Source organism: Triticum dicoccoides, chromosome 2B, assembly GCF_002162155.2.
Source record: "Triticum dicoccoides isolate Atlit2015 ecotype Zavitan chromosome 2B, WEW_v2.0, whole genome shotgun sequence".
Taxonomy (NCBI): domain Eukaryota; kingdom Viridiplantae; phylum Streptophyta; class Magnoliopsida; order Poales; family Poaceae; genus Triticum; species Triticum dicoccoides.
Window position 1 is genome coordinate 582,201,511 of NC_041383.1, and position 15,582 is coordinate 582,217,092.

Sequence of the window (15,582 nt, forward strand, 5' to 3'; positions counted from 1 at the left end):
AATAGGGATTCCTAGTCCCAATTGCAAAATAACCTATAAATAATCAAACAAAAACTCCTATGGAGCAATAACCTTTACTTTATCGCTTGGAAACCGCTACTAATTAATGTGTTTAGCATGGAAGATATTGATAACTGATGGTCGCGAAGTAAACAAGAAGGGTGCATGTCTCAAAATTTCATTTACCTCTGTTTTAAAAACTTGAGCTCTGGCACCTCTGCAAATCACTGCTTCCCTATGCGAAGGGACTATCTATTTACTTTTATGTTGTGACATCACCTTCTCAAATAAGCGCGATAACCTGAGAGCACTGCTGTCATGCTTATGCATTGTGTGTAGCTAATGTTGGGTGCATCATGACTGGATCTTTTCTACCATAAATTACAATGTTTAGTCGGTGCTTGAACTTTGGAGGTGCTCTGCATTTATATTTTACGGTCTCAGAAAGGGCTAGCGAGATACCACTATTGTCATATTGTATCATGGTTGTTTTGAAAATGTGTTGCTATTTGAGATGTATTATTATTGCTCGCTAGTTGATTATGTTATTGATATGAGTTATTATAATTTTAAGAGTTACTGTTGACATGGTTAGTTACAATCTTTGCTAAAAACCTGGGTGTTGTTAAGCTTATTTATGGAAACAAGAGCAAAAGAGTTCGTAAATTTTTTTCTTTTTCACTTTCAGTTTACCAACTGAATTGCTTGAGGACAAGCAAAGGTTTAAGCTTGGGGGAGTTGATATGTCTCCGCCGTATCTACTTTTCCTAATGCTTTTCCTCTTGTTTTGGACTCTAATTTGCATGATTTGAATGAAACTAACCCGGATTGACGTTGTTTTCAGCAGAACTACCATGGTGTTCTTTTTGTGCAAAAAAAAAGTTCTCGGAATGGAACGAAACTTTGCGAGGATTTTTTATACAATAAAAGATAATTTCTGGAGCCAAGAACCACCGGAGGGGGGCACCTGGGTGGGCACAACCCACCAGGGCGCGCCACCCCCTCTAGGTGCGCACAACAGGTGGGTTGTTCCCATCTGGTTGCCCCGCAGACCCTGAAACCTACGCTATAAAATCCTATTTTTCTAGAAAAAATTGGGGAGAAAGAATTATCGCGTTTCACGAGACAGAGTCGCTGCCGTATCCTGTTCTTCCTCGGGAGGCTAGATCTGGAGTCCGTTTGGGGCTCCAAAGAGGGGGGTCTTCGATCTTCGTCTTCACCAACCCTTCTCCATCGCCAATTCCATGATGCTCCCCACCGGGAGTGAGTAATTCCTTCGTACGCTCGCTGGTCGGTGAGTAGTTGGATGAGATTCATCATGTAATCGAGTTAGTTTTGTTAGGGTTTGATCCGTAGTATCCATTATGTTCTGAGATTGATGTTGCTATGACTTTGCCATGCTTAATGCTTGTCACTTTGGGCCCGGGTGCCATGATTTTAGATCTGAACTATTTATGTTATCACCATTATATCTATGTTCTAGATCCGATCTTGCAAGTTATAGTCCTACTACATGTTATGATCCGGCAACCCCGGAGTGACAATAGTCGGGACCACTCCCGATGATGACCGTAGTTTGAGGAGTTCATGTATTCACCATGTGCTAATGCTTTGTTTCGGTTCTCTATTAAAAGGAGGCCTTAATATCCCTTAGTTTCCAATAGGACCCTGCTGCCACGGGAGGGTAGGACAAAAGATGTCATGCAAGTTCTTTCCATAAGCATGTATGACTATTTACGGAATACATGCCTACATTATATTTATGAACTGGAGCTAGTGTCGTATCGCCCTAGGTTATGACTGACTCATGATGAATATCATCCAACAAATCACCAATCCAATGCCTACGATTTTCCTACGTATTGATCTTGCTAAGTTCCAACTGCTATTGTTACTATTGCACTTGCTACAAAACTAATGCTATCACTGTTGCTGTTACTATTGCTATTGCTACTACTATCAAAACTATCATACTACTTTGCTACTGATCACTTGTTGCAGATAATTAATCTCCAGGTGTGGTTGAGTTGACAACTCAGCTGCTAATACTTGCAAATATTCTTTGGCTCCCCTTGTGTAAAATCTATAAATTTTGGTCGAATACTCTACCCTCGAAAACTGTTGCGATCCCCTATACTTGTGGGTTATCAAGTACCGAACGCATGACACCTCTGCGTTCTGCACACGTTCAGCTTAGTGACGTCCCTCACCTTCTTGATCCAGCAAGACGTCGAGGTAGTAGATTAGTTATGTCATCACAATGGCGTGGTGACGGTGATCGTGAAGTGATCTCCGTAGGGCTTCGCATAAGCACTACGAAAATATGATCGGGGGTGTAAACGGTGGAGGGGGGGGCACCGCACACGGCTAGGCAATTGTCTAGGGTGTGCTACGAGCCCACCTCCTCATATATATAGGTGGGAGGGAGAGGGGAGAGGCCAAGGGGTGTCCCAAGTAGGATGGCTCCTGCCCTTGGCCGCCCCCCTGCCATATTTGTCGGAGGGGGAAGGAAAGAAGGGGGGAGAGTGAAGGAAGGGGGAATCCTATTCCCCTCTTTCCTTTCCCTTCCCCTCTTTCTTTCTCCTCCTAGGCCGGCCCATATGGGGGGCACCAGCCCCTTGTGGCTTGTGCGTTTCCCCTCTTGGCCCATATCTTTTGCCGGGGGTGCCCGGAACCCCTTCCGGTGACCCGATAAGTACCTGGTACCTCCCGAAACACTTCCGATGTCCGAATACCATTGTCCTATATATCAATATTTACCTCTCAACCATTTTGAGACTCCTCGTCATTTCCGTGATCTCATCCGGGACTCCGAACAATATTTGGTCACCAAATCACATAACTCATATAATACTATATCGTCATCGAACGTTAAGCGTGCGGACCCTACGGGTTTGAGAACTATGTAGACATGACCGAGACACCTCTCTGGTCAATATGCAATAGCGGAACCTGGATGCCCATATTGGCTCCTACATATTCTACAAAGATCTTTATCGGTCGAACCGTTATGACAACATAGGTAATTCCCTTTGTCCATCGGTATGTTACTTGCCCGAGATTCGATCGTTCGTATCTCTATACCTAGTTCAATCTCGTTACCGGCAAGTCTCTTTACTCGTTGCGTAATACATCACCTTGTGACTAACTCCTTAGTCATTTGCTTGCAATCTTATGATGTGTATTACCGAGAGGGCCCAGAGATACCTCTCCGATACTCCGAGTGACAAATCCTAATCTCGATCTATGCCAACTCAACAAACACCTTCGGAGATACCTGTAGAGCATCTTTATGATCACCTAGTTGCATTGTGATGTTTGATAACACACAAGGTATTCCTTCGGTATCCGAGATTTGCATAATCTCATAGTCGAAGGAATAAGTATTTGACAGGAAGATAGCAATAGCAATAAACTGACGATCATTATGCTAAGCTAACGGGTGGGTCTTGTCCACCACATCATTCTCCTAATGATGTGATCCTACTATCAAATGACAACACATGTCCATGGTTAGGAAACCTTAACCATCTTTGATCAACGAGCTAGTCTAGTAGAGGCTTACTAGGGACACGTATTCGTTTATGTATTCACACATGTATTTAAGTTTCCGATCAATACAATTCTAGCATGAATAATAAATCTTTATCGTGAATAAGGAAATATAAAATAGCCACTTTGTTATTGCCTCTAGGACATATTTCCTTCAAATTTCCCAACAGTAATTTATTTATCTGTCGTATGCTTTTTGTTCGAGAGAGAAGCCTCTAGTGAAGACTATGGCCACCTTTATCATATATTAAATCCAGAAATACCTTGCTGCAATTTATTTAACATTCTTTTATTTTGTGTTTTTGTTTATCTATCTACCATTATCGGACTTGATCCTTGCAATTAACCGCCGAGGGGATTGACAACCCCCTTGATCGCGTTGGGTGCAAGTATTTGTTCTTTTGTGTGTAGGTGTTGTTCATGAGGTCTTGTGTGGTTCTCCTACTGGATTAATAACCTTGATTCTTAACTGAGGGAAATACTTATCTCTAATGTACTGCATCATCCTCTCCTCTTTGAGGAAATCCCAACGCAGCTCACAAGTAGCACACCCCATCCCTAGAATAATAGTCATTGAACTCAGTCCATGGTTACAGGATAACAAAAGAGCAGAGGCAGCAAGGTCAGGACTCATGCACTGACATCTATGTGACACGCACGTGATTCCATGGTTCCCTTGACTTTCTCATATCTTCGCATGAGAGATCGGTGAAGGGCTACAATGCACAATAGGGTTGGGAGGGTTAGCGATATGGAGTTGTATGTGTCCACATTGGGCATATATGAATTTACTCCAGGGTCATTATTTGTCGAGCTGCCTCGAGAGTATCCTATGATAGGAAGTTAATGTTGTCCCTCCTAGCTCGTGTATCCAAGATGTATATGTGATTTTGTATCATTTAGTATCACATCCATATTCACTTAATTCATATATTAATTGTGAATCTTACAACGTCAATGAACCATGTTGACATCATCCTCGCTTGTCGCTCGGTCGAAAAATCCGTGTCTTTCCATTTGGCTAGAGAACTCCAAACGTTAGTAACCCTAATAGATTATCGCTATGAAAGGAGAGTTTCAGCCAAACATGTGAGAATTGTCAGAAACAACCAACCATGTTTTTTGGAATCTCGCCTTGTCTTGTCTCCAAGTCTATTCCTCATCTTGTCGCGTTGCAGTTCCTAAGCTCCCATTAACTTTCCCATGTAATCCAACATTATAGACTAGATGTCACAACATGTCATCCACCTTGATTTCCTTATGTAGACATGTTGTCACCTTTTTGTCCATCTCCACACTTAGTGTTAAGAACCAGGTGGAACGAGATGATAACAAGGACCAAGGACAAAATTCATAATATCAAAGATGTCACTTCAATGATAATGCATTGCTATTTCAATTTCATCAAAATCTAAGAATCCAATGAGAAATCCAACGCCGAGATGTCAGCCTAGGTCTCTGTCGACCCAATGCCAGGTTAAGGTAGTCTGAGCACAGGACACTTGTAGTACATTCAACACGAGTGTGGTATAAGTTCAGATCTCCTATCTATATAGATAATGGTGAAGTTACGAAACAAAAACATGCAAATTCTCATATTAGTCTACAACGTATATTCTAGAAACAATTGTACGTTGTTTCAATTTGATCCTCTATGTAGTTATAAGTTCTAACTTGAGCCCTTTGTTCCCAATGTTTCCTCTCCACATGTTAGAAATAACATTTGTACTGAATTAGCAAGCATTTTTTAAGATTATACTATATCATTTCTATGGTTTTCAAATTAGTAATCTAGTAATTGTCCCATCTTTATGAATCATAGTCATTAATACTGCCATATTTACATCATCCACGGAAAGCCACATCTAGTTGTTAGATGCATATATGCCCTCATCGCATGAAAGTTGTGCACGGACAACTTAAAAAGCGCACGTGTATCCAGTTTTTGGATTTGACATATGCATGAACATCTTCTGCAAATGCGGAAATCTGTAGGAGCGCACGTGTACTTTGCTAGTGAATGGTTTACTAAAATTACCGGCAAATCAAGAGGATAATTCTTCTTCTTAGTCTTGAAGATAAGGATGGAACAATAGGGGTTTTGTGTTTTCATTATTGTCAACAAATAAAAACACATTATACTTGAAAAATCAAGTTTATCATAGTTTTTTTTTCGGGAAAATTTTCGATCTATTCATTTTCAATCATGGCAGTACAACAAATACCAGAAATAATAGAAATCACATCCAGATCCGTAGACCACCTAACGACAACTACCAGCACTGAAGCGAGCCGAAGGCGCGCCGCCGTCATCGCCCCTCCATCACCGGAGTCTGGCACAACTTGTTGTAGTAGACAGTCGGAAGTCGTCGTGCTAAGGCCCCGTAGGACCAGCACACCAGAACAGCAACCGCCGCAGATGAAGAATAACGTAGATCAGAAAAATCCAATCCGAAGACACACGAACGTAGACGAACAACGACGAGATCCGAGCAAATCCACCAAAGATAGATCCGCCGGAGACACACCTCCACACACCCACCAACGATGCTAGACGCATCGTCGGAACGGGGGCTAGGCGGGGAGACCTTTATTCCATCTTCAGGGAGCCGCTGCCGTCTCGTCTTCCTGAGCAGGACACAAACCCTAGCAAAACTGAAAAAAACGATTAAAAACGGAGCCCTCCCGCCGACCCTTGCCGAGATCCACTGCGCCCCCATGGCCCTAAGGCCATCGCAGAGGAGGCAGACCTGCAGCGGTGGCAGCGGGAGGCAAAAACCCTAGCTTTTTGTGGAGAAGGAGGAGGAGGCGGCGGCTACAAAGGACGACAAGTTTATCATAGTTGCGTTAGGCCAATGTAAAATTTGCGCATAAAACGCGCACACATATGCCCATACCTACGCATACACGCGCATATATCATGTTTGAGACATCATTGCACTGAAAGAACCATGTGTATTTCATTCGCACACAAAAAACATGCGTATTTTTTGCGGGTGAAATGAAACTTCAACTTTTACTTTTGTACCACACCTGCGCAAGATGCGTAGCACTACAACTAGCTGGTGTGCTCGACACACATAGTGAGGAGCCAACAACAGTCAACGCGTGAGACATCATCCTCGTAATGTTATGGTCATGCCTCGCGATTCGCGAAGTCACCATCGGGAGAACTACTACTAAAACAAAAAAGATAATCCACGTTTGAGGATTGATATACTATTGCATTTACTATCGGTCAAATCCACCACTAAATATGACCGTATCTGCATCACGAAATTGATTTACCGATATGTACCTCCGTATTGACCATTCATAGAGTAAACAAAATTTTCCAAAAAATCTTCCAGATCTCCACCTTTAGCACCAGCACTAGGGACCCAAATCTTCTGACCCCTCGCAGGTAAATACTAATCACGGCCTTATCTAATCGATAGATAAGCCATCATCACGCTCTCCAGAGAGTCAATTGATGAACCATCACAACTTTCCTATCAGGATTAGACACCGCCCCCTCACATGTCAGAAAGATACATACAGTAAACGTTGTCTCAAAAGAGAGAGAGAGAGAAAACAGTAAACGGGTGAGAAACAATTTGCCATGCCAGCCACCTTTGGCTTTGGCTCCTTCGGCGAAGTTGCGGAATTGGCCCTCTGAAAAACGTTTCTGCAAAGCGCCCCACGCCGGGCATAAATACCCGGGACACCCCCGCGACTCCGCCATTACTCCGCGGCATCACGCAGGCAGGCAGGCAGGCTAGCCGTGCTCCCTCCCGTCTCTTCTCTCCTCTCCCCCAAAGAGGTCAAAGACACAGGGAGAGGACTCCTCCGCATCTGCATCCGTCCTCCTCCGCGCGCACGAATTCGAGAGGGAGAGGAGCGGTAATGGGGAGGGCTCCGTGCTGCGAGAAGATGGGCCTCAAGAGGGGCCCCTGGACGCCGGAGGAGGACAAGATCCTGGTCGCCCACATCCACAGCCACGGCCACGGCAACTGGCGCGCGCTGCCCAAGCAAGCCGGTGAGTCCCTCCCTCCCTCCGTCTCACAAACGCATCTCCGTCGTCTTCCCTCGCGCCTCGGCGTGCAGAGCGCTCAAGATCCGTCCCTGACCTCCGTTGTCTGTGCTGTTTCCAGGCCTGCTGCGGTGCGGCAAGAGCTGCCGGCTCCGGTGGATCAACTACCTGCGGCCGGACATCAAGCGCGGCAACTTCACCGACGAGGAGGAGCAGTCAATCATCCAGCTGCACCAGCTGCTCGGCAACAGGTGCCTATTACTCCTTGTCGCCTTCTTCCTCCTCCTCCTCAATCACATCCTTACTGTTCCCCTCCTGCTAAAACGGGGGCAATCATTGCCGCTTGCTTCAATCGCAAAACAGAGGAGAGGTTTATTATTCCCCTTTTTTTCTTTTTTTTCTTTGTGGGGGCAAAAAAAATACAATATGTTATCATCCATCGCGGGCCCCGCCCGAAATAAAGAAAAATCGCAAGTGCGGATTTGTTAATGGCTAATTGCATCACTGATGATGCGCGAGATCTTGAAAGATTCCATCTTGTTTGGCCGTTCCGGCCACGGGCGAGCTGCGCCCTCTTGATTTCAGTGCCGCGAACACTTTGTGCCGCCACCGCCGCTCCTACTTGGCATTAAACTACGGGCGGCGTCGCGGTTCCGTCGGGGAATCAAATCACGTCGTGATCATCATCAGATTAAAACAAACAAACAAACACGAATTCATCTTTTTCCTGCCATCTGTCTGGACTGTGCGCTGATTGGATTCGATCCGTGTGTTGTTTGCTTGCGCGCAGATGGTCCGCGATTGCCGCCCGGCTGCCGGGGAGGACGGACAACGAGATCAAGAACGTGTGGCACACCCACCTCAAGAAGCGGCTCGACCTCAGCGCGCAGGAGCAGCACGAGGAGGCCAAGAAGCGCAAGAAGCCGGCGGCGGCCGCGCGGAAGCGCGACGGCAAGGTCAAGATGAGGAAGCTCGACGCGCTGACCGCCAAGGCGGCGCCCGTGCTGTCCTCGCCCGAGCGCTCCGTCTCGTCCACGGTCACCGAGTCGACGTCCACGGCCTCGGCGGCGGCGGAGCAGCACGGCAACTCGGGCAGCTCCGCGTCCGCCTCCGCGTCCGTCAAGGAGGAGTGCTTCACCTCGTCCGAGGAGTCGGAGGAGTTCCAGATCGACGAGAGCTTCTGGTCGGAGACGCTGTCCATGCCGCTGGACGACATCAACGACGTCTGCATGGAGCCCCACGACGCGTTCGGCAAGCCCACGGGCGCCGCCGACGGCGACATGGACTACTGGCTCAAAGTGTTCATGGAGGGCGGCGACGACGACGACAACAACAACGGCGCGCTAGACTTACCGCAGATTTAGGGAGGGAGAGAGCTCTAGTTTCGTCGCTGCTCCCGATTGATCGTTCTTTTTTCTCTCTCTCTACCCGCGCCATCTTGCTGCACCGGAGGGATTGCTAACAGAGAAGAGTGCCCTGCCCCGCGGAGGAAAATTAGTAGCCAGCAAGAACGCGGATCATGAAGGCGCCCGGTCGGTAGATTTCTTTGATCCATCTTGTTTGTTCACCTTGCTGTATAGAAAGATGAGAGATGAGCGATCGGAACCGATGCATTCTGAGTTAGTAGTGATTATCTGTTCTTCTGCACGGGGTGCAAATATCAGTTTCTGTACCACCATGGAGATTACTATCTGAAATGGACTCTGCTTTTCTCATTTGGCCGATCAAAACTGATCACTCCTCACTGCATGTGCTCGGTTACCGGATCGCATCATGTGATCTTTTGGAGAAGCGTGAGGATTAAACCGGTGTATTACTAGTACGGGCTTTTGTCTTGTTATCTGTTCTTTTCCGGTGTGTGCACGCTTGTCGCAGTTGCCAACCGAGCCTGAAAAACATGCGTTGGGACTGGAAAAACCGGAGGAAAGGTCCCTTTTCCCCTCCGAGAGAGTTAAATAATGACACGGACAGATCTGGCCGTCTTGTCATGGATCCTGTATCACCACTGTTTGATCTGGAAAAAGTAAACGAACAACATGTGCCATGCATGCAGATTCACAACATGTGCCATGGCCGTCTTGTCGGGCGATGCTAGGCGCCGGCGCACCGGCCGAAAGTTTCGGCCGGTCTAGCCCCAGCCCTTGGATGCGAGCCCGCGTGGCCACTGGATGCAGCAAAAAAAAAATGATTCGTCATGGGCTTTTTCTACCTTGGGTTAGATTTGTAGCTCCTGCTCGGTGCCCTCGTCGCCGCGCCTCCAGTCCTCTCTGGTGGCCGTCCTCGTCGCCGGCTCGCGGCCCTCGCCCCCGGTCGCCGTCCTTGTTGCCACCAGGTCGCCGTCCTTGCCCCCGATTGCCGATCTCCGTCCTTGTTGCCGCCCGGTCGCCGTCCTCGTCGCCCCCGGTCGCCGTCCTTGCCGCTCCTGGTCGCCGGTCGCCGTCCTCGCCGTCACCGTTTTCCAGCAAATCTAATGGCCGGTTCCAGCAAAAATTCTGCGGATGTCACCGTTTGAAGCAAAAAAATCCGCCGGTTCCAGCAAAAAATGAAGCCACTTCCAGCAGAAAAATCCAGTGCGGTTATAGCAAAAACGCGTCGCCGTCGTCGTCGCCAATTGTAGCTCGCCGTGAAGGGTCGCAACAAAGTGAGTCGCTGGTTGTAGCAAACGATGCCGCTGGTTCCAGCAAAAATGACATCGTCGCAGGTTTCAACATTTTGGTTGAAGCTTTCTCGATCTCTTGTAGAAGCTTTTTCATCTGCGGAATGAAGCTTTTTCATCTGCGGGATGAAGCTTTTTTTTAAACGGTTGCAACTTTTGTAGTGTCTGGTTGAAGATTTTCAATCTCTGGGTTGAAACTTTTTCATCTGCGGGATGAAGCTTTTGTTAAAACGGTTGCAGCTCTTCATGTGTTCCGAGTCTGGTTTGAAGCTTTTTTATTTACTAGATGTAGCGTCTTGCTGCAACAGTAGTAGATTTTTGCTACCACCGGCGATTGAATTTGCTACAACCGGTTCTAACAAAAAAAATCATCGTGGGGTGTAGTCTGCCATGGCTGGGGAGGCTCGAGCGCTGCAAGGTCTGGCGAGGGGCGGCCGGGGCGGATTCCAGGGAGAGGCAGAGGGGCGGATTCTGGGAAGAGGCAGAGGGGTAGTAGTCCGGCGAGGGGCGGCCACAGGCGCACAAGATCCGGCGAGGGGCGGCCGCAGGCGAACGAGATCCGGCGAGGGGCGGCCGCACGCGAACGACATCCGGTGAGGGGCGGCCGCACGCGGACGACAAGGCGCTCTTCTCTGGCGGCGGCGGTCGAAGGAGCGCTGGTCGCCTGGCCGACGCGTGGTGCCTGCCGGCGCTGGTGCCCTCCTGTACGTGCGCTGCGCGAGGAAGAGGGAGACCGGCCGAATCGTTCCGCCGGTGCCCCGGCCCCAAACGTTTCCCTAAGGAGTATATGCTACAGTAAAACGTTAGCCTGACAGTTTTCTATTCCAACCAATGCCAATTATGTTCAGGCTGCCCAAACAGTATTCAATTCAACCTTTTTTTTTAGATTCACACAAAAATATATTAGTGAAAGTTTTGTAGCATGGCAGTTTTCTATTCCAACCAGTTCCAATTATGTTCAGGCAGTTTTCTATGGCTGGAACAACACACTGCTCATCATCACCGACAGTTTCATGGCCATCACGACAGCCTGTCCTTGAACAGATCGTGCAAACTATGCTTTTGTTTCTACTCTGTTATAGCAAGCAAATGCCGGTTTGCCCAAATGGACTTGTGAACACTTTTTTCTTTTGCTATTGTCAAGTCAAAGGAGTAGTGCTATACGAGATAGAATTAGTTAGCAGCTGGTTCAGGGTTTCAGAAGACAGACGGCGTTATTCCGTGCAAGCCTCCAGAACATTCTGAACGCATAAAGAAGTAGCTGCACCCTTGGACCGAGAAATTTGTGTGCAGGAAACATACTACCATCTGATATGCTTCATGGTGTCCGTAAGCATCAACGTGACGTACCTCCTATCTTAACCATTGAACTGAACACACGTTGCACAATGGACCCGTGCAGCAATTTGATCAGCCAGTATTGTTTAGTTTTAGGATCACAAATTTGATCAGCGATCTGATATGCTTTGCCAGTTTGCCTTTTCCAATGCGACGACGAAGTCCAACTCGCATGGGGTGAAAAATTTCCGACCAAATGGTAATCAGCTTACAGAAAAGAAGGAAAAATTTACCAAGCGAATGAAGCTGCAAAGCCTGAAACCGTCACTCGGTTTACACACACCTCCTAGAAACTTCAGAGTTACTGCAATAATTTCATTTCTGAATTTTGTAAGTGCCAATCAAACTCCGCAGCTCAAGCAAAACGACACGCCGCGGCCCATTCAGGTGCAGCCAAGCTAAGCTAGCCCTAGTGCCGCTAGCAAAACTGTTGGAATTTGGAATTGTTCTTTGCGCATGTGCTCTTTTGTGCCTGTTTTTTCTTCTCCTCGTGGTTCATTGCATCCACCAAATTTCTTCAACGGATGCGCATGATTTTCTTGCTCAAGAACCCCTTGCAAATTCACACTCGTGATGGAATCTGAAAAGCAGCGTAGCATAGGCATCAGTAGATCACCAATTGTCCTTTTGCTAGCCAGCGACCTAGTCTCTTTGCATCGTCCCCTAATTATCTGTCTAAGTAGGACTCTTATTAGATTAAGAAATGGCCATGGATGGATGGATAGATGAGGTTCATCCCACCTTTCCAGATTCTATTTCCAGCAGACAGCACCCAACTGCTCACAGTACTAGTGGAGGTGGTGGCTGCTATGACCTCAATCATAAGCTTTTCTGTGTCCCAGTATAGTATATAAGTTTGTGGGAATTATTTTTCTCCTCCTAGTTGCCACCCACGGCAGGTTTGGCCTTTGTTAGACCATGTGATTATGTGGACATAAAGGGCTCGCAAAGCTTTTTTCATGCATGATTATGAAGGCCAGCGGTGTGCTCGAAGATCGGCGTTTAGAGTAAACGCATGCTTGCGGAACAAAGAACAGTGATGGAGATTTGGTTATGTTATCTCAATTTTGAAGTCAAAAGTATGGTGTGCAAATTTCTACCTTGATTAGACCAACTCCACCAGCAAAATCTCCGAGGAATATCTGTCATTAGGTTAATAAGTCAAGACGGAAGACCCCGAAAGGCAATTAATTAGAGGCCAAGAATTAAAGTAAGGTATGCAGGCCTGCAACTGGTGTTCACATCATATATACATAGAAGAGAAGATGTAATGAAGCTTGTGAAAAGAAGCAAGTGGGTTTTGTAATGCTAACTTGCTAAGGTTTAGGGTGCTTGAGATTAAGGTTCAGGTACTTACTTGTGCGTCTTATAAAATTCAGAGACGTGCATCAACGTTACAACATGAGAGCATACCAAAATTTGTGCAAAAATATCATCAGATACAGCCAGCACAAAAAAGACAATGTTTGTTTTGCAGGAAGAAAAATACATAATGTTTGACTTGTTGTTTTCAATATTGCAGGCGCAGACTTTTCTAAAAACGGAAATTTCAATCATAGCGTTTGCAGCAATTTTCAGATGCCCATGTTCAAACATGATGTGCAGTAAGTTGAGGATTTATATCTTTTCTAAATACACAAGTACCTGAACCCTAAATGCAAACCATTCACCTTAGCATGTCTAGTACATTTCCTTTTTTCCGCAAACGGGAACTGAAGTAAAGTTGGACCACGATAAATCATGAACGTTCGGATTTTAAGCATGTAAACCCGAACGTTTTTTTCATTCCAACTTTAGTTGACGCGAGGTGGCAACTTTAGTTGTTAAAACATGGCAACTTTGTTCCAGTTTGTTTAATTATCAGAAAATTGTTATGTTTACCAATCTCATGTGAATATAAAATTGCCATGCCATACTTAAAATCCGAACGTTCATGATTTATCATTTCCGATAAAGTTTTACAGCCATAAATAAATGCGATGTGGTGACAACACCACATGTGCATGCGGGCACTACTGACCTGCAGGCAGGGCCGAAATGATGGCTTGATTTGGACCACGAAGCAGCTTAACCCATGTGATCCGAATGCAAGCAGCCATTACTTTCTCCAGCACAAGACCACTCACCCGGTGTAAGCAGCCAGCCATTACAGCGCCACATGTGTATCAACTAATTATCGGTCGCTTTCTTGCTGCACTACTAGCATAATTTGTTTAGATATTAGAAATAGTCGCTGCTGTTGCCTGGTTTGTCCGTTTCCCCGCTGCTGCTGCTGCTGATCAAGTGTGTTTTCAGCATCGTCCTGGAACCATAATCAAGGATGCTCAGCCTTGTCGCATCTTTAAATATCTCGAGTAGTTTATCTTTCATGTCAGAAGAGAGAAAGATGCGTCGGGCTAAGTGGCTGCAAAAGTCGATTACTTTACAACCACACCTGTAGCTAAATAGAGGATGTGTCGTTGTGCCACTAGTTGTTGATGGTGTTATTAATTAATACAGGAGGAGCAGCACAATCATGCTGCTGCTGTGCACACGTTCGGTTGGTGCGTTGTACCAGTTTAAAACTCGAGCGTTTGCCTGGCGTGATGCTGCGTCCAATTTCTTAGAAATTGTTCCGGAGATCAAGTGTGTGAAATGAACCTGAATCTTTGTCAAGGAACGAAGTTGTACGCTGTAAGAACGACTCGCCTCTGTGCCTCGCGGACTAATGGAGTTTCAGGTCATTTGGTCAGTTAGAGCATTACTAGTAGAACCCTCAAACCCTCAAACACTTGTAGCAGTTTTAAGGGTTGAGAAGTGCCAGTTTTTGACATTTTTAAGGGTTGAAAAATAGGGGCAAAGACTAGAACCCTCAAACCCAACCCGTAAACTGCTTTAAGGGTTGGATTTGAGGGTTCTAGTCTTTGCCTCAACCCCAATCTTTAAAACTGTCATTTCATATATCACACATTTCATCACATTTCATCATATGACATATCACAAATTCCATCACAATTGACATAAAACAGTAATCATTCTAGTTATTATTACAACACCGAATAAAACAATAATCATTCAAATTATTACAACAATGTTTGAGCAAAGTTTGACATGGTGTAGAAATTTCAGAATTTGCCATGTTTTACATTTGTCGTGTTTTTAGATAAGAGCAATCCTACATTTGCCTTGTGACCTGGGACCCAAAATTTGCCATGGCAAAAAGATTATAGTTGTGTAAAAAAAGCGTGATAACTCAAAAATGAGAACTGAACTTACTGCCCAAAAATTCAGTTATGTATCAAGGTGGCAAAATGTTCGTGTGTTCTGTAAAATAGCATGGCAAATTTATCTAAGAGTTTGTTCTGTTCATATTTATCTTGAGATTGGCATGGCAATTTGATAGCATCTAACCTTTTTGTATGGCAAAACTGAAGAAAAACATCAACTTATACCTGAGGAAAATCTGAAGCCAGTGACAGTTCAGTGGCCACGCTGCTGCTCCCCATCATCAAGCACAGCCCACGCTGCAACTCCACTTTGAGGAATACTTGGCATGCCGGTGCACAGGCTCACCGAGAGCGCAGTTTCGCCGCTACTCCCAACATCAAGCATCTCTCCCACCCATCCTCTTCCGCAAATCGCTCGAGGCCGCCGCGGTGCTGTGCTTCACGCCGCACTCGAGGCCGCCGCCATGCCCGCGCTCGAAGCCTCCGCCGTTGGTGCCCGCTCCTCGCACTTCGGCTGCCGTTGCTAGGTGCCTGCCGAGGTCCTCCCGCCGAGGCCGTTGCGGGACCTGTGGGACTCCTCGACGCGCGGCAACCGGCGATGCACGCGGCGGATGCGTTAGTCGTCGGGTGGAGTCGCGCGGCTGCCGCAGGACCTGCCACTCTTCGTCGCCGCCGCAGCGCTGCGGAGCTCCTCGTCTCGCGGTCGCCGCCGAAACGCATGGGGGGTGGGGGATAGAAAGTGGACGGCGGGGCGGAGCGGGGAGGCGGAGGGGCGGCCGGGGATGGAGCGCCGGGGCGCGGCGGGGCGGAGCGCCGGG

The 15,582-nt window shown here is 46.8% G+C and overlaps 1 protein-coding gene across 1 annotated transcript; it reads left to right on the top strand.

Moving 5' to 3' along the window:
• The first annotated feature begins 7,261 nt into the window (after positions 1-7,261).
• Positions 7,262-9,279, top strand: LOC119364999 (transcription factor MYB4-like). The gene is made up of 3 exons (XM_037630574.1): positions 7,262-7,570; positions 7,686-7,815; positions 8,355-9,279. Exons 1-3 carry the CDS (start codon positions 7,438-7,440, stop codon positions 8,926-8,928), a joined length of 837 nt encoding a protein of 278 aa, XP_037486471.1. The 5' UTR covers positions 7,262-7,437; the 3' UTR covers positions 8,929-9,279.
• The last annotated feature ends 6,303 nt before the right edge of the window (positions 9,280-15,582 follow it).